Here is a 21,418-nt window from a genome sequence, read left to right as displayed (position 1 = left end):
TGGGAAGGCATCTCTCTCTCTCTCATGTCACATTACTTTTAGCCACAGCGGCAATGTCAACATTTTCATGGAGAATCTAATTTGAACCCGGATTCATGTCTGTGTTTTAACCTTTACTTACAGACGCTATAATTTAAATGAACAAGTGACTCACACACATGACAGGTGTGTGGTGTCTCTTCCTCTAATGAATAGTTAATATGCAGGAGGTGCAGGTGTTGGAAACTGATCTGACATCAGGAGTCGTCCCACTGCCCTGAAATCACCTTGATCACTTGGAATGAGCCTGAGCTCCCACTGATCGATAAAACCTTTGCCATGGACCTGGTTTCCAAAAAGAAACACATTAGGAGAGATGAAAAATGTAATCCAGGCCGAAAACGACCAACACCACTCGTGAGAAAATAGCAACAATTTAGAAAATGACCAGTTATTCTCTGAGAGAGGAAAAGCTGGTTTTGGTTTAAAACTTCTTTTCATACTATAGAGAAGTGTTAGAAATGATTCACTTAATCGGATTTTTCAAAAGGACTCAGTAATGGTGTGTGAAAACCTTCACACCACAGAAATTCAAGCGGCAGCACGAGGAAAACCACGAGTGGCCGAGGACGAACCGCCAGCCGAGCATGTGTCGGCTCAGTTTGTGAAGCTTTTCGCATGCTTCGTCTTAGTGAATGCAGTCGGTGAGGAGGCCGAGAGAAAAAGGGCCTATAACAACTTCTTATCAGGCGTATGCTCGAAATAGAAGTAGCTATAATATAAGGGAGGTGGTTACTTGGATTACAGTTTGTAAAGCTACAGTCCTACGTCTCATGCAGGTGCAGAACATCTGTATTAATTAGCCAGTGGCTGTAGTCTTTGTGTTGTGTTCAGGTGCGCTCGTTGACCCAGGAGAAGGTGACGTGCAGCAGTCAGCCTTTGTTCCGGCTTTGATGTCAGCTTGACGTGTCTCTGCTATAACGCTCCACTGCACGTGTGTGTTGTGATGTATAATTCAAAGGGCGACTTCGCCAATTTTCAACTTGCTCTCTATGGCTTTAGTTTAAGCTATAAAAATGTACATTAATGCTTCTTAACTTCCCTGTATTCAAATATTTCTTTGCTTCTAGCATCTGGAGGAGTTTGTCACCATTAGGAGTTTAGATGAGCTCAGGAAAAGCAGGTTGATCATGATCAGTGTGAGCAACGAGATGACGTAATCTGAACTGAAGGTTCCTCCAAGTGATGTCATCTGGAGGAATTTTTCAGCTAGAAGTAGAGAGATCTATTGATATAGGGAAGTCAGATCATTGCAGAACTTAAACCGAGCTTGGTTATGTTCACTGTGAACATGTGCATCACTCTTTGCTGGTTCACCAACATGACGTTGTTGGTTTGTCATCTTGACCAAGATGAGACGATAAGTGGGTTTCTGCACCAGGGGGCTACTGAAACCCTCCGGTGCTGAAACCCAGTCATGTTCTGAAGAATCTTTTCCTGTCACACACCTTTAATTTCAGCGCACGAACAGATGATGAGAACAAAGACATAAACAATACAACTCTGTATATCCAATTTATTCCATTGCTTTAATCTAATAAACTCCGCCCTAACATTTTCCCTCCTTGACCTCCAGAGTCTCTCTTCCGATGCCAAACCGCGCGTCCTTGGAAAAACCCCGCTGGCAGCTTGATTTGTATTCTCCTCATCCAGCCAGACAGGCGGGCTGGGTGTCACGAATCGCTCCTTCTGCTCTTCCAGCGATGAGAGAGAGAGTTCGGGGAGGAGGGAGGAGAGAGGGAGGAGCCGTGCTGTCAAGGTGAACCTCTTTATTTGCCTTGACGTCCAAAACACGACGCGCTGCTGCCGGCGGCACCGCTGAGGGAGACGAGTGCGCGGAGGAGCCGTGAGGCTGTGACGGGTGATGGTCTGAGCGGAGCCGGCGGACGGTGCGCGGACAGGGCGCGGGAGGTACGTTGAGCCCTCATGTGATTGTGGGATTTATCCTTTCAAATAAACGAGGACATAAAGTTAAATGGCGCGGAGGGAGTTGAGTGCGTCATCTCATCTGAAGCTGCTGAGGAATTAAAAGGTGAGTTTTGGGCTTTTGGTCTCTACACTCGTTCAGACAGGGACCTGTGGAAATGAGCGACGTGAGTGTTGTTGGAGGGATTTTCTCACCTCAGCTCCATGTCCTGCGCCTTCATCCTCCCCCAGCTTCATGCAGACGTCCAGGGCACAGGAAACATCAGGGCTTCAGCTGTTGACTCGCCCATAATCTCCCACTGATGCCAGGGCCCCAGACCCCCCCCCCAGACCCCCCCCCCTACTGATATTCTATTGCTGGAGGAGTTTTCTGTATTGTTCTGGAAATGTGTGGAGTTAGACTTAAAAATGTGAACTCATCAAATAACCGACGTGAAACTGAAATTTCATTTCACTTCCATGTCCATCAGATGTGAACGTTCAGTTCTTGTCCAGGTGTCCTCTCATAGGATCATAGGTGTGGGCTAACAAGACCTCTACTCCACCAGCTCGGATCTTCATCTGCAGCAGAGCAGTAAGTCATATTGTGTGTATCATATGCAGCAGGACCTGTCACTGCTGTAATGTAGCTTCAGGGTTTTTGAGAGCAAACTAAGAGCTGACCTTCCCAAAGAGCTGTGTTTTACCTGTGGATTGACTTTTGCTCCTGTCATGATTACTCGGGCCACTAGAGGCCACCTTCCTACACTCGTATTTTCTTTGCTGGTGTGCTGGCAGCCTGCTGGAGCCGAACCCAGCTGACATTGGGTGAGGTCAGTCAGTCAGTCGCAGCGCCGTTTGCAAACTACAGGCAATTTAGAGTCATCTTTTAATCTGACCCGCATGTCTTGGGCCAGAGCAGACGTGGGCAGAACATGCAAACTCCACTTAGACAAAGCCGCAGGTTGCTGCATCACCACAGCTCTGAAAATTCAACTGGTCATGAAGAAAAAGTCTTTGGCCTCGCGTCTTAAGTTAGTCTGCTGTCATCCTTTTCTGTTATTGTGATCCTTTGCCACGGTTTGTGTACAGGCAAGAGCTCCTACAATCCACGATGAGACTCGTTCAGTTTATGAGTCATCGTGACACCTTGCCCACTCTTTGTACTTTACCTAGAGATTTGTTTCCGAGTTAAAACCAAATCTGTACACACTATAATTTCAAAATGTCTTGCTGCAATGTAGTGAAAACGTGGGGTCCTCCACTGTTCATCCAGTATGTTTGTGGAACCTCACATCAGACATTGAACCTCCGTAAATGTTTCAGTTGTTCTCATTTTTTCTGTGCACTGCTATGAAGAATGCAAGGACATCTGTCGGGAAAGTATCTCGTTACATTTACATCCGACACCAGCAATATGCGAGTGATCACGTCGGCTTTTTGCTCTGAGTGAAATGTGTTGACAGAGCTGCTGCTGCTGATTTCTGAAAGCTCCCTTTCCATTTTGTTAAGACATTTAAAAGATCAACAGCACTTTAGGTTTTCTTGGCTCACTCATCATACAAACTCAACTCAATTAGCTGCTGACCTTTTCTGTAAAGCAGAAGTTTTGGAGGTTTTGCTTTATTGCTTTTTATGTCTCTGCACCAGCATCGGCTGTGACCTGAAGCACTAGGATTTTGGGCTGTCCATCTGTCCCCTTGAGGGAATTTCTTCACACTTGGCATGTGTCCACATGGAGTCAAACTGATGAGATTTCAAATAGTCAAAAGGTCAAGGTCATGGTCTTTATGACCTCACATCGGTTCTGTCCGTACCATCACCTTCATGAGAAGGTCTCCGGAACACCTGAGGGAATTTCTTATTATTTGTCACAACTGCCCACTTTGACTCACGGATGAACTGATTAGATTTTGCTGCTCAAAAAGTCATGTCTGTCTCATTCTTGCCAACACAAAGTCCCAGAATGCATGCAGACATTTTTATTACATCTAGCAAGAACGTCCACTTGGAGTCATTGATGAACTGATTAGAATAAGAGTCTAGACATATGTGCATGTAAACGTCAACTTGACTGGTTGGTGGACACAAACAGCTGTTACACAGTCATTTTAAAAATCTTTTTGGTTCATTTAAGGACACTGATGATCAAAAATTAAGAGTCAATTGCCCCTGAATGTGCAAAACCAACCAACTTAAGCCTTTTGATTTTATACCTCAGAATGTCAGTACTAGTTATTAAATCCCAGTGAGGGTCCTCATTTCTGAACAAGAGAGAGGTTCCAGCATATTTTCTGCTCACTAGAGGACAATACAGTAGTAGCAATAGTCTGATTTTAGAATAGCTTAGCTTTGAATTCATGCTAAAAAGAAAACCACAAATTCCTGTGGTTTCTGTTTTGCTTCCACACCACAATCCACTTGGAAATCAGTGAAGACCATCTTCAACCAGGTCAAATAAACCAGAGGAAGCAGTAACAGGTCAACACAGTGGAGCATTTAGTGGCTAATGAACCAAGTATGTCCCCTTGGGAGCTGATATAGAGTAAAAATAGAAAAATGGGAATATTGGACAACCACTCAGCCCAGTCCAGTTGGACTCGAACATGGCATCAAATCAAAAAAAGCTGTTGAGTTCTTGACCACCAGAGGTGCTGTGGTCAAATGCTTATACAAAATGTCTGGTGCACATCGTTCCTGAATCATCTGCTCATTTAGAGTTGGTGGCTGTAATGTGCAGAAATAAATAAATATTTTAAAAGGCAGTGAAGAAGAAGCCAACGTGGTTCGTGGCAGGAAAACATTCCTGTGCTATAACTGAATTGCGTTTAGTTGTTGGCTTAAAAGACAAAAATGAGACAAATGAGTGTGTGTTATGTGCTGTGGAGGTTTTTAAAGCCTGGGTTGGATGCGCACTAAAAAAAAAAAGAGGTCCATCCCACATCGGTGCTCGGAGATTAAAATTTCAGCAGCTTTCCCACCTGTCTGCTGATGAATGACCTGTGCTGAACAACTGCAAACTGCAGCAGCGAGTAATTCCCATAAGACTGTGGCCTGTGGCTCCACGTGTGCTATAAATGTAACTGTAGTCTCATATTGGGAAAACTGACAGAAGGGGGGGGGAGGGTTGCTTCTATCAGCAGATATTTTAAAACTGACGAAAATGTCATGTTTTCGTGTTCAGTTCAGTCGACGACACCAGGTGAACAATTGGATGAGTCAGGACTGGTAAGAGTCTCTCAGGGCAGAGGGTAATTTGCCTCCGGTGCCGTTCAGAGACAAAGGAATGAAACATTACACCGATAATCTCAGCTGTGTTGTGTATCATTATAATACACTATTGCTGACAGGCAGAACCATGAGCAGTGAAATGAGGAGGGGTGGGGGGCACCAACAGGTAGTTTATTTAAATGATTGTCACATCGCAGCCAGATAGGAATATGTAAATGTGTTGTTCCAGGGCACAAATATATCAGAGGAAACAGAAACGCCTCAGGGCCAGTCCTAAAGCAGCCTGCCCCCCCTCCCACTTAGCCCCCAGTTTTGTGCTCTTTAATGCAGAGGTAGGGGTCTGCTGATGTGCTTTGGCACTGAGGGATACAGTCCTTCAAAATGAGGGTTTTCAGAAACTATCAGCAAGATGAACAAAAAAAGCATAAATGGAGGTTTTCTTTCCTAATTAACCTCTAAGATACATTAAATTTGATTATATTAATGTTTGATGTGTCCTATACATGTTTGTTTTTCCAGGCATAAAAGAAAACTTAACCGAAAACTTTAAGAAAAGCAAATAGAAAACAAATCTCCTTCTTCTCTTTGCTCGGCTTTTTATCTTCTCTGCTCTAAGTGGAACCTACCACCTGTTCAGGTAAACGCAGGGGGAGCTGAGCTCAGACAAAGTACCAACATTACATTCACGAAGTAATAAAACATAAACCAAAATATGTGACATTTACTACAAATGTCTTTCCGAGTTCGTGTATTTAAATGTGACCTGATGCAGCTGTGTTTTTATTAATCCTTTGATTCAGCAGGAGCTTGACGTCACTAATGATGCAAACCTGTGTCCACTCACCTTGATTGAGCAGAAACAGAGGAAAATAAAGTTATTTAACCAAGAAATTAGACTGAAAATAATAATGTTGGACAAGTATTCGCAGTGTAGACAGTTGGCTTCACACAGGTACTTTCCAGCTACTATGAATATATTCGCTTAGAGCTGCTACTCTGTGAACTGTGAAACTGCTGTCCCCCCCCACCCCCACCCCCCCGGGGTCAGTGTTCTAATCCTGCCTGAACAGCTGAGATTTATAATCACTGTTTTTCCTGCTCTGACTATATTGTCCAAGTTTGTCCTCTGATTATTGCTGACAATGGTCTCGTCCCGTCCTTGTGTTTTTTCTTTGTAGAACCATGTGAGACTCGGGAGACCCACTGGGATCTGAGAACGGGGACTTCGGCGTCCCAGCAGCGTAGATGGACCCCAGACTTCAGCACCCTGCAGTCCTTCAGGGAACAGCTGTACATGAGCCGGTCCAACGAGGACTCACTCATCACCGCTGAGGTTTTGGCGCTTGTGACTGCACGTCACCCGCAGTTTTTCTGAGCCACAGGCCCAACAAAGATCTGCCTCAAAAAGACAATGACGCCATCGCAACTTTATTATTAGGAATCCAGCCATTGCTGCTTTACCCCCCTGCAGCTCTTCAGAGAATGAAGGTTGTTTGCTGCTGCTGAAACATCAGGGAAGGTGCTAAACTCATCTGTAGACCTTTGTGAATTTGTGCCAATTCGTGATGCGTCAAAAAGCATTTCGAGCTGAATTCGAAAAAATCTGGACAGAAACAGAAGATTCACAGAATCGAAAAGTTTGCTGCAAGGTTTTTTAATTTTGATGTAAATTTAAATTGTGCAACAAGTTCCACATTTCCAGACACATCAGATTAAAAACAGTTTAAGACAGTTTGTGCTGTCTGACAGTGTAACGTCCTGCTATTTACGTAAATGTGTGTAAATCAGAGGGACGATATCAAGACAATCAGCTGCCTTGGAAACTGCAGCAGCCTTCACTTCGTGCGTCCTTCTCCAGGGAAAAAGAATTAATGACATTTTTCTTCATTGCAAATGCTAATACAATGCACATATTTCACTGTATCGGCACACATGTGGCAGTTATTTCCAGCTGCTCCACAGATTTGCAGGATTTTAATTCGCAGACTTTCACTAACTTTTCGGAATTACTGGGGATCTTTTTCAACTGTTCCAGCAAATGTGCATTAAAAAGACATTTTATTGACTGTTTAAATTTGTGAAGTACTGAGCAAATCGAAAGCCGTCACATGGCTCAGTTTATATTATCATATTCTTTGTGATTATTTTGATGTTGATGATGACTTTTAACTGACTACAATACAAGCAGCCAAAGAGCTCGTTATCGAAGAAACAAGCGCTGTGTGACTGCTGATACCACATGTTTTGGAGATCCCACCTTGGATTACAGCAAACCGCCAACATTTATATCACTGAATGTAATTTTGGCGTTTTGACCCCCGAGAAACAACGCACGAGTTTCCCAAGCTTCAGAGTGTACAGACTTCAACGTCATACATCCCATCCTGCACATCTGAAATCACCTCTTCCTGCCTTGGGGGAGGGAGGACTCACTGTCCCTCCTTCACCACCATGGTGATGTCTCAAGGCACCTACACCTTCCTGGCCTGTTTCGCCGGCTTCTGGTTGGTCTGGGCCCTCATCGTCATGCTCTGCTGTTTCTGCAGCTTTCTGCAGCGCAGGCTGAAGCGCCGCCGCGAGGAAAGGCTCAGGGAGCAATGTCTGCGATCCGTAGAGATGGAGCCTCTCAACTGTCACCCCGCAGGTTTCCCACCTCCACCCCCAGCGCCGTCCTCACAGCTGGTTAGGGAGCCACCACAGTTCTGCCCTCCACCACCAACGCTGTCGCCCCCGCTTCCTCTACAGGTTCCTCATTCCATGCCACAAGCAACTTGGGTCAGCATGCCAGGTAATGGAGGCTAGTTCCTATTTGATTGGTTCTTATTCTTCCTTTATGCAGTAACATTTTGGAGACTGTCTGTCCTTCATTCACACTTTTTTAAAAGTATCTGTGGTTTTGAGTTTTCTGAAGGAGCATTTTTATTATGGAATGAGTCCACTGTCGCACTGTTTTGGTGATTAGTACTAGTTGATTAGGATGGATGTTTACCTGAGTAAACAAATTGGTTCAATGATGTGGGCACAGCAAATACTAAGTTCTTTGTTCGTTTTTTTAGACCATAGCAACACAAAGCATAGTAACAGTACATGTGGACTTTGGGCTAGTTAGACTTAAGCATTTCTCTAAAATATGAAGTGTTGTCAGCTATACAAAGCTTTGGTGAAGTGTTTTATTTTTTTTCATCAACTAAGCAAAAAGCAGCCATATTGATGTTGAATTTAAATGGAAATAAAAAGCGGAAATGATGCGGAAAGTAAGTGTAGCCCCAGGGGCAAACAAATGTGCCCCAAAGTGCAAAAAATACTGTAAAGTTCGTCCACAATAGAGCAAACTCGGTGATATCAGGTGAATTTGGGCTTTTTGGCCCATCAGACGCAGAAACACTGACAACAAGTAAATTAACTGAAAATAGTTGACTTCACACTGGCTCAAGGTTGGTGAAAGAAATATAAAAATGGATCTGGCTAGTTCCTGGACAAACTAGTGCTAACAAACCTGAACTGGTGCTGGTGAAAATAAAAACTCAGCTTGCTGATTTAATAAACTGTAAGCTGACTTAAATGATTTATGATTTTATGTGAAGCCATCACTTATAGCAGCTTCGAAGACACAACCTGAGCTAAACGCTTACATGAATGCTGATGATATACAGGTGTTTACTTGGTTTATTGTCTTGATTTCGCGTGTTACCAGGCTAATATTTGCAGCTGAGACTGGAAGATTTAGTCAAGCGGGGCGACCATAGGGTCGGAGGTTCGCGCCCCACTCTTCCCGATCACATGTCGAATTGTCCCTGGGGCAAGACACTGAACCTCCCCAAAGCTCATCCCCGTCACTAGCCATGCAGTGCCAGTCCCAAGCCTGGTAGAAATTGGGGAGGGTTGCTTCAGGAAGGGCACACGACATAAAAACTGTGTCAAATCGACCTGTGGATAATTGACCTGCTGAATGGCCGAAAAGGACAAAAAAAAAAAAGGAACCTTTTTTGTCAGAGAGAGACTGTTTTCTGGAATTAGTCTGTATCAGTGCAGACTTGTACTGAATCTGAAGAAGTGTTAAAGAAACGATGAAGGAGCCTCACATTTGAGTGGATCTATGGGTTCCCTTGGTTTGAATGATTCTCATCTCAACATGGGATTGAATTATCCAGAACGGCTTGCTTGCGAATCCAGAAAGCTTCAACAAGTCCATCCCATGCACGAAACGTCGTGCGATCAGCACACAGCAGCGTCTCGCTTCATCTTTCTGCTGCAATCTGCTCTAATTACAGCTCAGCATTCAGCAGTCCTACTGCATCCATTAGTCTCAACAGCAAACTCGCCTCAGGTGTTCACTTGAGCTGAACCTTTATCTCTTTTCCACCGCTGAGTGTGAGATTACTGAAAAACACCAAACCTGTCACACCTGGTTTGCTTATTATTTATGAGCCAGATGCATATTTAGTACATATTTCAGGGAAAAATGCAACGGAGAAGAATAAAAATTCATGTCAGGAATGTGGATGCCAAGAGAAAGCAGAGGACAGGAGGAGGACTACATTATGCACCGTGTCAGATTATTTTAGACTCCTAGATTCCCAGCCTCCGTGTCCTATCCTGCTGGGCAGCGTTCCCCCGCGGGGTGTCATGGTGACAGCTGCTGCTGAGGCGTAGGCAGCGACTGGAGGCCGAGCGGAGTGAGCAACAACACGGCTGGAGTAAACTGAAACAGAAAGACAAACGGAGGGGAAGAGTTTCGAGTCGGCAGGAGAGGGGACGATGGATGAGAGGGGAAGAGGGGAGGGGGCAGCAGAGAGAAGCCCCAGTCCTCCTCGTGATAATGGAGTCGCACGGAAAGCTGTTTTTAGACGTGTTGTTGGCGTCTGTCAATCGTCTTTATCAGGGAACAGAATGACATCAAATGCATGAATTCACACGCAGACACTCGTGTGTCACCCTGGGACCATTTTGTTTCCTCTGGGCAAGTTTAGCAAAGCCCCTGTAATTTCTGAGCTGCAGAGTTTTTACTGGCGTTGGCAGCGATTAATCAGGCTTCCAGTGTCACTGTGAGCTTTCTGCTTCCTCTATGAAATCATACAGGAATCTTCCCGTTAAACTCACGGGAAATGTGCAGTGTTCAATATCCAATTCATTTCTACTGTCAGTCAAGGCTCTGGGCTTTAAACCGATCAGGAGCTGCTGACACACAGCTGGTGTCTTGCTGTTCATGTGGACTCAATAGAAGCCCATTTACACCAGTTAAGGAAATTATACCAAGTCTGTCATGACAAAAACATCCATCCATTATTTTAACTGCTTATGGTTTTTAGGGTTATGGGGGGGGCGAAATTTGGAGTAACCCAATAACCCAACGTGCATGTCTTTGGACTGTGGGAGAAAACCAGAGAAAACCCACACAAGGTCGAGGAGCAAACGTCACACACAGACCACAGCTGGCCAGGGATTCGAACCCGCGACCTACTAGTTGTGATGAAAACAATGGTCCATCAAAATTTGTATTAAAAATGTAAAATGACAAGAAAACAAGTCAACTACTAAATGGAAAGTGTGAAATACAAAATCAACATTTTGACAAAATTGAAATTATGAGATTAAAAGTCAGTTTTGAGCTAAATGTTCTGCACCTATGTGGCACTTTTCTAAATATTGGCGCTAAAAGCGCTTCACACAGCTTCTCATTCACCCATTTGCACTTACTATCACACACACACACACATACACACACACACACATACACACAAACACACTGGTGGCCAGTTGCATAGCCCTCACTGGGAGAAACTAAGTTGGGGTTCAGTGTCTTGCTCAAGGGCACCTCAATGCCTTAAGGGACTTTGTCAGATAAATAAAACTGTCCTGGACCCGCTTCTCTTTCCAAACCTTTAACTTGCCAAATGTGCCTCCGTATACGGCTAAACGACTTTTATCTAACTGAATTCCTGAGTTCTAAAGAACAAATACAATCCAAATATTTCAAATGTGAGAAAAGCTGGAGCATCAGCTGCTGTCAAAGATGTTTAATGAGCAGAGAAGGACAGGGAAGGACAAAACTGAAGGTGGCTGGAGTCCTGGTCACAAAGCAGACTGATGAAGGGGTTTAGTATCCAGGCAGCAGACGGGCTGAAATACAAGCAGGTGGTGACCAGCTGAGCACAGCAGAGGAGCCCTGTGAGTCATACTGTATTTACTGTACCAGAGGGAAAAGAAGGAGCCTCTCTGAGACCTCGTGAGGGGTGGACCTCATATTTCAGGAGCAACTGGAGCTCTGCAGACTTTTAGGAGCTTCTATTAACCTCAATTGGTGCATTACTCCTGCTGCTTACACCATCCATGTCTCCAGCATTAGTGGCAGCTTCTTTTAACAAAAAACCTCTGATTGAGCCACTCGAACCACAAATGACTAGATCCGTGTGCTGTTCAGGCAACTGAGACCTCCAACCCGGCTCGAATTAAAGGTGAAAATCAGCACTGTAACCAAAGAGTCGGTGCCTAATTTGCATTTGTTATTTTCATACCCAGACTGATTGAAGAACACAGCTTCACTGGCAGCAATGGCTCACTTGCTGTGTCTGAAATTATGGATGTAATTCAGTTCAATATTGTGCTCACAGCGAACACAAATGTGCTTTCAACTATCTGAAACTGGGAGAGACGATAGTAGAAACAAGAGTAGAATTTAGCTTTGGAAACGCACACTTCATGCATCACTCCGCTGTCTTCCCACGCAGCCAGGATGTGCCACTCTGACAGGCTTTTGCTTCAAAGTTCTGACCCACACAGGATGTTCACACTGGGAGCAGCTCACACAAGTCATTCACTTCAGACCAGTGGTGGGTGATGAGTTTTCAATGGGAGAATTATTTCTTTCTGCTCTCAGATTTGCCTTTAGAATTAACTGTTGTACTGAGAAGTTACGTGACTTTTGTCATATTTATCTATAACAGAAGCTGAGAGGCTTAAATAGAAATTACTGAGGTGATCATTTCTGCTGCAGTACACATGCTTTATAATTTGTCATTTGTCAATTTGACATTTGTGCCACATATAATGAAATTTGCTGCAATTGTCAGTTGTTAATCCTTGTATCCAAGTGGAGTTTTGTGGCAAATTTGAAGAAATTCCTTTAAGACATTACTGTAATATAGAATCTACAACAAAGGGGTGAGGTCACTTTATCTTTGGCCACCAAAGCCTGAGCTGATGTTTGTGTCTCAAATTCTGAATTGAAGAGATTCTGCCACCCCACTGCTTTCCACAATGGATGGACAGAAAAATGGAATGTGAGGGCATTTTCCATTTTTGATTGGAAATTTTAAATCAGAAAACTAGTATTAAACAAATATTAATAAATTTTACAGTTTTTATTATTTTTATCTTTACTTTTAAACACAAACAATACACAATGCTGAATATGTGAACAATGAGATGGATTGCGAGAGGAGAAGAATGAAATCCAAATAACATTTAGATGTGAAATGGGGACGTTAAAGAGTGACATAGGACGAGAATGAGTGAAATGAGTCGTGGTCAAAGATGTGGAAAGGGAGCAAGCTGGTGAAAACGGGTGAAAGAAAAGACATTGAGAGAAGAGATAATGGAGAGAAATATGTTAGGTGGAGAGAAATAAGGTGAGATGAGGTCAGAAAGTAGAAAAATGTGCAAAGAAAAGAAAGGAGGAAGGGGATCAAATAAAAGAGAGAAACCGATAAGAGAATGAGATTAGAGAGGAAAATTGTGGTTACTGGAGAGGAGATGTGAAATATGAGAAGTGAAAAGAAATGGAAAAGAATAAAAAGGGTGTGACCAGAGAGGGATTAGATTTGAGATGACATAAAGAGGAGATATGAAATTAAAGAGATTAAATCTGGTGAGAGCTGAGGCCAAAGGAGATGATTGAGAGACGTAAAGGAGACGAGGGGTGATGAGAAAGATGTGAGCGAGACAGATGAAAAAATTAGACCATGACCTGAAATAAAGTGTGGAGCAGAGGAAATAATGAAGAGCGGGTGTATTAGACGTACAGGATTAAAAGGGGAGCTATGGAGAGAGATTACGAAAAGAAAGGTCAAGAAAGGAACGAGTGATTAGAGAGAAACTACACAAATGCAAGATTCAAGGAGAAAGATTTGACAAGAAGATGAGACGTGCCAGCATGAGACAAAACGGATGAAGACGAGTGATAAGATCAGGAGAGCAGATGGAAATGAAAGTGGTTGGATGAATTTTACAGTACATGAGAGGAAATGATAAAGCAGATGATAGATGAGAGTAGAAAAGTTGAGAACTGAGAGAGAAAATCCAGATGAGAGAAAACACTGACACAATTGGCTGCTGCTTCAGAGGAAACGGGTGGAAACACCAGCACCATGTGTTTGTGCTCACACGGTTTGTTTAACGCTGAGCTGGCACACAATGAGATTCTGATCCTGTAGGTATCTGTAAGGGACACGGGGGGAGTGGGGGGGGGGGTTGGACTGTGGCCAGGTGCACACACACACACACACACACACACACACATCCAGCTCCATGGGAACAGGAACAACCACCAGCTGTTTCTTACCAACACTATGTTGCTGCTTGTTGTGACTGTAACAGAGGAAATATGTGGATTGGATTCATCTTCAGCCTAAAAAAAGCTTTGCATCATTCACATCCAAAACATTTGGATATGGACTTTTATTCATTTTGATTTATGAGAATAAATGCGTTTGATTTTGGACTGTTCGGTGAGACATGGTCCAGTTCCATTAAAACGGGACGTTGGCTATATTCAGGTTTGACGTTGCAAGAAAAGGAAAAGGGTTTTAAAACATTGTAGCTTTTTATATCAGAGAATAGAAACTGTGGCCCAATTGGAATCGTGGGTTTTGACAGACAGTTTACTGCTCATGTGTCCATCTTAAAAAGGCTTTGGGATGTATTGGATTCTACGCATTAAAATATCTTTTTGAGTCTTTTAAATAACATTACAGAAGGAAACAACAGTAAAAGCCTAAAAGCTGAAATGGTTTTAGCTAAATGCTATCGACGGTGTTTACAGGTTTTCATATTACTTTAGTATGTTGGTGGTGGAGCGGTTAGCGCCAGCATCAGGACCAAAACAAATATCACATTTGATCGACTTGACTTGAAATGATCACATGATATGATCACGATCCGTGTTATGCATGGATGAGGTCAGCGTTGATAGGCCAACAAAGCAGAGGACTTTTCTGATGTTGTGGCCAGTTAGGAAGTTACGTACATGATGCAGTGATTTTAATCGATCATGTCTGATCCATGAATCGACCACTAAATGTTCTGGATCATTATTTTATTTAGAGAACAGCTTGTTATGCAATAAGTACTGAAACATTGAACAGTTGGACATGTGCATTCAAATGTTTAGAGAAGATCCAATTAAGTAAAAGTTCTGGATTATTTCAGGTGCATTCTACAATTTTACCCTATTGTCAATTATCCCTAACTTTTTGTGAGTAGTGTGTGTGTGTGTGTGTGTGTGTAATATATGTGGTTGGTTTAGAGGAACCAGGCCTGTCGTGTAATAGCACAAACAGGTCTTTGCAAGTGTTCACTTCTTTCCATTTAGTTTTTGTACAGTTGATCCACTCGGCTCCACATACTAACCATTCATTTCTCTGTCAGGATTGATTATGGTCACATCAGGCCTCTGTGTAATTTAAGATTTCAGGCTGGGAAAGTGAAAGAAACACAGCAGGGAAACTAGTATTTTTCCATTTCCCCTCATGACAACACTTTTACTAATTGGTAAAGGAAATGTTACAAAGCACGTGTAACACATGTACCGATGCTCAGTTTGATTAAAGAAAAATAGCAATTTTTCCATCAGTACTGTGCTTTAAAGCATTTTGGGGAGATAGAAAGGCTGCGTTTTAGGTTTTAAACTTAGTTTTCTCAAAATGAGCTTTGGCAAGAAGCTGAAAGGCCAAGTTATTGTTAATATTTCAGTGGAGAGCAGGAGGAGAGGTTGTGCAACAATTGCACAGATATTGATCAGGTTCTGGGCAGATTTATCAGCCTGAAAATAGAAGCTGCCTTCAGGTGCTGCAAAAATCTCCTTTAAGATTGATGTTTGTAGCCCAAGGGGGCTGAAAGGAATCCCATCCATTATCCTGACAGTAACATAGACTCCACAGGCCCTCTGCCAAAGCAGATGTATGTTATGGAGTTTGCAGGAGTTTTGGAAGGTGGGTGTTTTCTCAAAATCTTGTAATTGTGCTTTTCTTCTGCAATAAAACCTTATGGCTTCGGTTACTTGTGCTTTAATGTCAGTGTTTAAGTCAATCAGAAAATATTAAACTAATTTGTGTCAGGTAACAAAAATGACTAAGACTGCTGAGGTTTAACAACGTCGCTTGTTCCAGCTATTTCAAAGATCCATGGACAGTGGCATAGTTCCACAACTATGGAAATACTCCACAGTGGTCCCTATTCCAAGCTCTTTTTGGCTCTGTCAAATCTCTAAGTGACCTGAGGCCCGTTGCTCTGCCCCCCATTGTAATGAAAGCTATGTAGAGGGTCATAAAAAACTACAGCATCAAAGAAACCCACTGATGGACCCTCTCCAGTTTGCGTACTGCGTGGACAGGCAGGTGGATGATGCGAAATTTTTCCTCATGGTGCGTAAACTCCTAGAATAACTCAGTACTACTGTCAGATTGCTGTTTGCTGACTTCTCCGCGTTCAACTCGCTACAGCCACACATGCGGGCGGGAAAACTCTCCACCTGCTTCCACTTGGCCGACAAACTAACCCTGTGGATCATTGGTTTCCTGACCAAGAGAACGCAGAAAGTTCTGGTCAATAACACCTACTCTGATCTCTTCTTCACCTCCACTGCTCCTCATCCTGTACACTGATGATTCCTGGTCCCCACCCACCCTGACAGTCACCTATTCAAATATGCTGATGACACTGTTCTCCAGTCCCTGCTGTCCCCAAACACCACCACAGCTCAGTGCTCCATGAGTTTGGGACTAAACGTGGAGAAGTCAAGGAGGTGGTCGTCACCTTCTCTACCAAGCAGAGGGAGCTGTGGAGACAGTGGAGGAATACAAATATGTGGGAACAATATTTGATCAGACTCTTACCTTCACCCCAAACACTGAGGAGATCCTCAGAAGATGCCAGCGGTGGCAGTACCTACTTTGGAAGCTCAACACTTTTGGCATGAACAGGGACATTTTTAGAACATTTTACTATTATTGAATCAAGAGTGTCATGATATTCTGTATAATCTACTGGTTCCATTCCATCAGCCTTCAAAAAAAAAAAAGAGCACGGTCAAGGTCTGCTTCAAAATGATTGGAAGCCTTCTTAGAACAATCATCAAAATGTGCGAGAAATTGAAATATTTGAGTAGGAAAACATCTCTTAACTTTCTTGTTGTCAGCTTTTGCACCTGTCCTCAGCTTCTTAAAGCACCCTAACAGCTGTGCAGGTGTTCCTTAAGTTGTGTGCACATTTCTGCAATGGTCTGAATAACTACAGAGTTTATTATTTCCTTGCAAATGCAAACAGACCTCTGAGGTGCTTGGGCAGCTGCTGACTAGCCCTTCAGTGGAAACAGCAGCAGGTGTGACTGGTCCAATTAGCTGATAGAGTGAGAAGAAAATGCTCTGCTGACATAACATGAAGGTGCAAGTTTCACCAACTCACTGACTGTATGTGAGTGACTTGTCAGAAGTCACAAGTCGGTACCACTCCACATGCTTGTTGGCCGAGTTCATCATTATCATGCACCACAATATAATTTGGGTTTAGCACAAAAAATACAAGCTCTTGGTTAGATTTCTGCAGACAAATGTGATGTTTAGGGGTTAGAAACAGCGCTAACTCGAGTAGCAATTTGAGTAACGGCATCAAATAGGACACAAACTAGTGCCTTTGTTTTTAGGTTAGAGCATGTCTGAATCTGCTGTGTTTTTACAAGTACAAGCACTACGCCACAAGACGCCTAGACAGTAATGGCTCATTTGAGTTTATTTTAATTTAAAGCCTCCTTAAAGAAGTAACATGCAGTTTTATAGATCTAATTATTTACACTTGCGCACATTTATGCTGAACATGATTCTTAAATTTCTGTCAGAAATTGACCAAACACTTATTCCCCTGTGGTTGCTTGGAGCTGTCACAGAGTCTCTCGTGATTCTCTCACACAGATCTATAAAAAATGGACAAATATACATCCAAATATTTTGTATGTGTGGGAAACACTGAGCATGATAACACATGAAATGGCTGCCTGTAATGATCCAGACAAACTCGATAAATGAATAAATTCGACTAATCAAATCTAAACTAAAAACTAAACAAACTCCTTAAAGTCACACCTGGTAAATTCAACTGTTCTTTTTTTTTTGTCTAGGAATCCGTTAAAGAATTTGCCATTTTCTATTGCCCACTACACATATTACCCCCTCAGAAATTTAACGATGAGCAGAAAGGATGTATGAATCATCGTTTTGCATCATCACTGACACATGAAGCATTGTATGGCTGTAATTTTCACAAATATAAAAAGCTTTGATTTCACGTTTCATTGCAAAAAGCTGGGTAGATGCCACAGATGCACTACACACCAGCATTTACATCCAATCAGAGCAGATGATGTGACATTTTTAATAAGGTAAAATCTAGCATCCCTGCAGTTTAACGTCTCATCTCAATAAACATAGATGACAGCAGGTTTGATAATAGTTATGTGTTTACATAACTTGTTTTGCAGGATGCTGCAGTGCAGGTCCTCTGCTAGTAATGATGAAGTCTGCTGAGAGGCAGGAAAATGGAAAACAACTGAGCCTGAAATAGGAGTGTGATACAAGAGGAGAAAATGTGTGTGTGTGTGTGAGAAAAATGTGGTGAAGGAACGAGGACGAGCTCAAACCTAATGTGCTGCTGTGGTTCCTGTTCCCACGACTGTGCACGTTGTCACATGCATCACAGCAAGCAGGTGTTAATTACAGTAGTTTGTGAACTCAGAGGGAAGCGTCTTTGTTTTTGTACACGTTGATACACTCACATGTTCGGTGGTGGTTGTACTGTAGTTCCTCAGGCTGCATCATGTACTGTGTGTGTTCTAAAGTGCAGGAGTGGATCAGTAAAATGATTCATGCTCCCATGTGCTCTGGGAATGTTTTTATTAGTAATAAATCTTTAGAGTTAAAATATTGTTAGTAATACTTACAAAGCCATCATGTTATATTTTCTTTGTAATACTGCTTTGGCCTTCAGGTGAAATTGTCAGTGAAGTTAATTCCAACTCTCTTTTTTCAGACACAGATATGTTTGGAAAGCCACCCTGCTACGAGGAGGCAGTCCTGATGGAGGATCCCCCTCCGCCCTACAGTGAGGTTTTGGCTGACCCACGAGGCGGCACCTACCTGAAGCCTGCCCCACTTCGAGCAGTGCCGCTGCCTCACAGGGAACACCAGGAACCTGCACCTGCCTTCACTTTAGAGACCAGCAAGACTCCCACGGTGACTGTGTTCCCAGATCGGGGCTACTCCTCCTTGATACGTCTGCCTTCGTCCCAGCGCTGGGACTCGCTGGGTCATCTCTTGTCCAACATGGACCTGAACCACAATGTCACCCCACCCGGGGCCTGCTCCCTCCAACCTGCTCACTCCTTTCAGGGTGCTACTGCAATGGCGACCATGCCCCGCCGAGAACCCAGGACTCACCATGAAGGACTTGGACTTCAAGGTGGAATACAAGGACTCCAAGAGGGCATACAGGGACTCCAAGGTGGGATACAGGGATTCCAAGGAGGCTTACAAGGACTTCAGGGGGTACATGGACTGAGAGGACTGGAGCCTAGCTGTGGCTTACCAACAGCTTTCCCCCTGCTGGGTCGGAGCACTGCTGTCTAGTGCTAGATGTTAGCGGGTCCTTCTCTAATTAGCCTTGAGGACGTGATCTTCAAAGACACACTTCCTGCCTCCTTTGCTGCTCAGTGTTTACCGATAGCACTGACGCAGCTAAAAGTAGAGTTTTAGTCCCCCGAAGAGCTGAAAGAGGGTCAAAAAGGTGTGAAGACATGAGGAAATTGGGATACTCTTGTTGCTTTGTGGGCGAAAGTTGCCACTTGCTCTACTAAGATTGTGGCTTTCATCACAGTGTGTGGGAAAAGGAGGAAACTGCACTCTGTTTCAAAAAGAGTTGTTGAGTTAATGGGTTGTCCAGGTGTCATATCGAAGCTCATTGAGTCATAGCTCCTTAGCTTGGCAGAGGAGGAGAGAAAAGAAGCAGTAACGAGGTCGAGGAAGAGGAACAAATGAGCAGCCAGCACAGCTGTTCATCAGTCCGTCGCTCTCTCATCCTGTTCATTCCTCCTCTCCTCTTCCTTCGGCAGAGCAACCTATTGTGCCAGTCTGCTGTTGCCATGGCTCCTGGGAACTGTCTGTTACCCACCACGACCTCTCCTCTTTTATCTGCATTACACTTTTGGAGACAGCTTGCCTCTTCTCAAGGACTGCAAGTATTAAAAAAGGACACGTGGGACTCAGCCATTGTATTTGTGACATTAGAGCCCAGAGGCCAATTTTCACATTTGGCAGCCAAAAGAGTTCTAAATGTAAAGTACTACTATGAGCTATCCAGAACCAAGTGTTCCTGGGCTGTATTTTGCAACATGCTGCTTTGTCATTGTCCGTGTAATAGTTTGGCCCCAACCTGGATGTTAGGGCCTGTTGGCGATCACAGGATGATGAAGGCTAGTGCCATTAATGTGAACAATCTCATTTTCACCTACAAATTTATTAGCATTCTTTTAAACTTTATGCCTTTTCTGTGAAAATAAAAGAAAACCATCCTCTGCCAATGATTTTGAAGATTCCAAATGGGAAAATAAAAGTCATTGTTTGATGTACAAATTTGTTTGGGTGTTTTGTTTGACTCATATTTCTCTTAAAACAAGTCTCATTTAATGCCTGTGTTGTACAGCAGCCTGTTCTATTCCGAAGTGTTAAAAAAACACAGCTTTGTCCAAACCATTCTGCGTTACGTGTGGACATTTAAGGTACCCGTTTGCGGCTGTGATTGATGCTCGGAGCATTTTGTTTGTATGTAATTTGTCTTCTAACTGAACCTCACGCTGAGGTTTTTGTGCGTATAACCGTTGGTGTTTCTCAACATACTTGTTGTGTATATAAAGTCGTTCCCGGAACGTCCAATACTGACGCCAAAGTGTACCTGTGGTATCAATGATACACAAAACGATGTACAAAACGGCAGAATTTGACGCCTTAGGAAGCGTCAATATCTGACGTTATGGGAATACGATGTTTTGCGTACACTTATGGCAAAGAGTGATGTTTTCAAGAAAGTTTAAAGTTGTACTCAAATTCTGGAATCCACACACTCATTAGTGTAGCTGCTCTGTTCCGAGCAACTTTATTATTATGTACATATGGTTTCATATGTTTTGTCACAATAGAATTTTGTATTAGCTGCACCCAGGCAGATTATTTATGATTATTTGTAGTTAAAAATGGGAGGTAAGTTCATATTTGACATGTCTGACACTGAACAAACACTTTATAAAGACTTCTTTCTGACTATGCGGGGAGGGGGAGTGGCACAAAGCAAGCTGAGCCAAGATTGAAAAACACTTTACACCGTCCATCACTAGTCTTAAAGTTTGAGTCTGACATTCCCTGTAAAATGCACAGTACAGATTAAACAAATATAAATCTAAATTTCCTTAAATATGAATTTGTTTCTCTCACTTCCCGAGTCCCTCCTATCCTCCCCATTTTCCTCCGATTCTCCTCTGCATCATTCCTTTCTCCTATGACTGCAGCTCTTTTGTCACTGTTTCTTTATTCCAACCTAGTCTCAACCAGTTGTTCCTTTGGCAGCCTCTGCCTCCTCTCAGTTAGGCCTAGCATGTGCTCTTTGACTGATGGATTGCTGTTCCGTTGATGTCACAGCATCTAGTGATGAGCAATACAAAGGTTTGCATATCTCCAAACCATTTCCAGTCTCTTTCATTGCCCAAACAAGCCACTTTTTTCTTTCATCCCAGTGGAGAAGACTGCTGTTGAGGCAGTTGAGGTGATGGATACGAGGAGAAATCATGTTCAAGTCCATTGCCAACATGTTCTCATCTTACAGCTTCCTGCTTTAAGGTGTCAAATTGTGCCGCTTTTTTACGTCTTCTGCTATATGATATTGACGTACAAAAGTACCCTTTGGCACTAATGGACATACTAGAGTAGAA

General features: G+C 43.1%; 1 protein-coding gene across 4 annotated transcripts; it reads left to right on the top strand.

Annotated features, from left to right (window-relative positions):
- Positions 1–1,621: 1,621 nt before the first annotated feature.
- Positions 1,622–20,836, top strand: LOC137107753 (proline-rich protein 7). 4 transcript variants are annotated; one of them, XM_067491722.1, is made up of 4 exons: positions 1,622–1,950; positions 2,436–2,539; positions 6,354–7,963; positions 18,472–20,836. In XM_067491722.1, exons 3-4 carry the CDS (start codon positions 7,627–7,629, stop codon positions 19,065–19,067), a joined length of 933 nt encoding a protein of 310 aa, XP_067347823.1. In that variant the 5' UTR covers positions 1,622–1,950; positions 2,436–2,539; positions 6,354–7,626; the 3' UTR covers positions 19,068–20,836. The 4 variants fall into 4 exon arrangements, with proteins under 4 accessions (XP_067347823.1, XP_067347820.1, XP_067347821.1 ...); XM_067491719.1 differs by having other exon boundaries at positions 1,622–2,071; XM_067491720.1 differs by lacking the exon at positions 2,436–2,539.
- The last annotated feature ends 582 nt before the right edge of the window (positions 20,837–21,418 follow it).

The sequence above is a fragment of the Channa argus genome, chromosome 22 (assembly GCF_033026475.1).
Source record: "Channa argus isolate prfri chromosome 22, Channa argus male v1.0, whole genome shotgun sequence".
In the NCBI taxonomy this organism is placed as follows: Eukaryota; Metazoa; Chordata; class Actinopteri; order Anabantiformes; family Channidae; genus Channa; species Channa argus.
This window is presented reverse-complemented; position numbering and strand designations above follow the sequence as displayed.

Excerpts from the sequence above, each read along its gene's own strand:
- LOC137107753 (XM_067491720.1), top strand. The coding sequence starts at position 7,627 with ATGGTGATGTCTCAAGGCACCTACACCTTCCTGGCCTGTTTCGCCGGC. Across the intron at positions 7,964-18,471 it reads AACTTGGGTCAGCATGCCAG|ACACAGATATGTTTGGAAAG; the intron begins GTAATGGAGGCT and ends CTCTTTTTTCAG.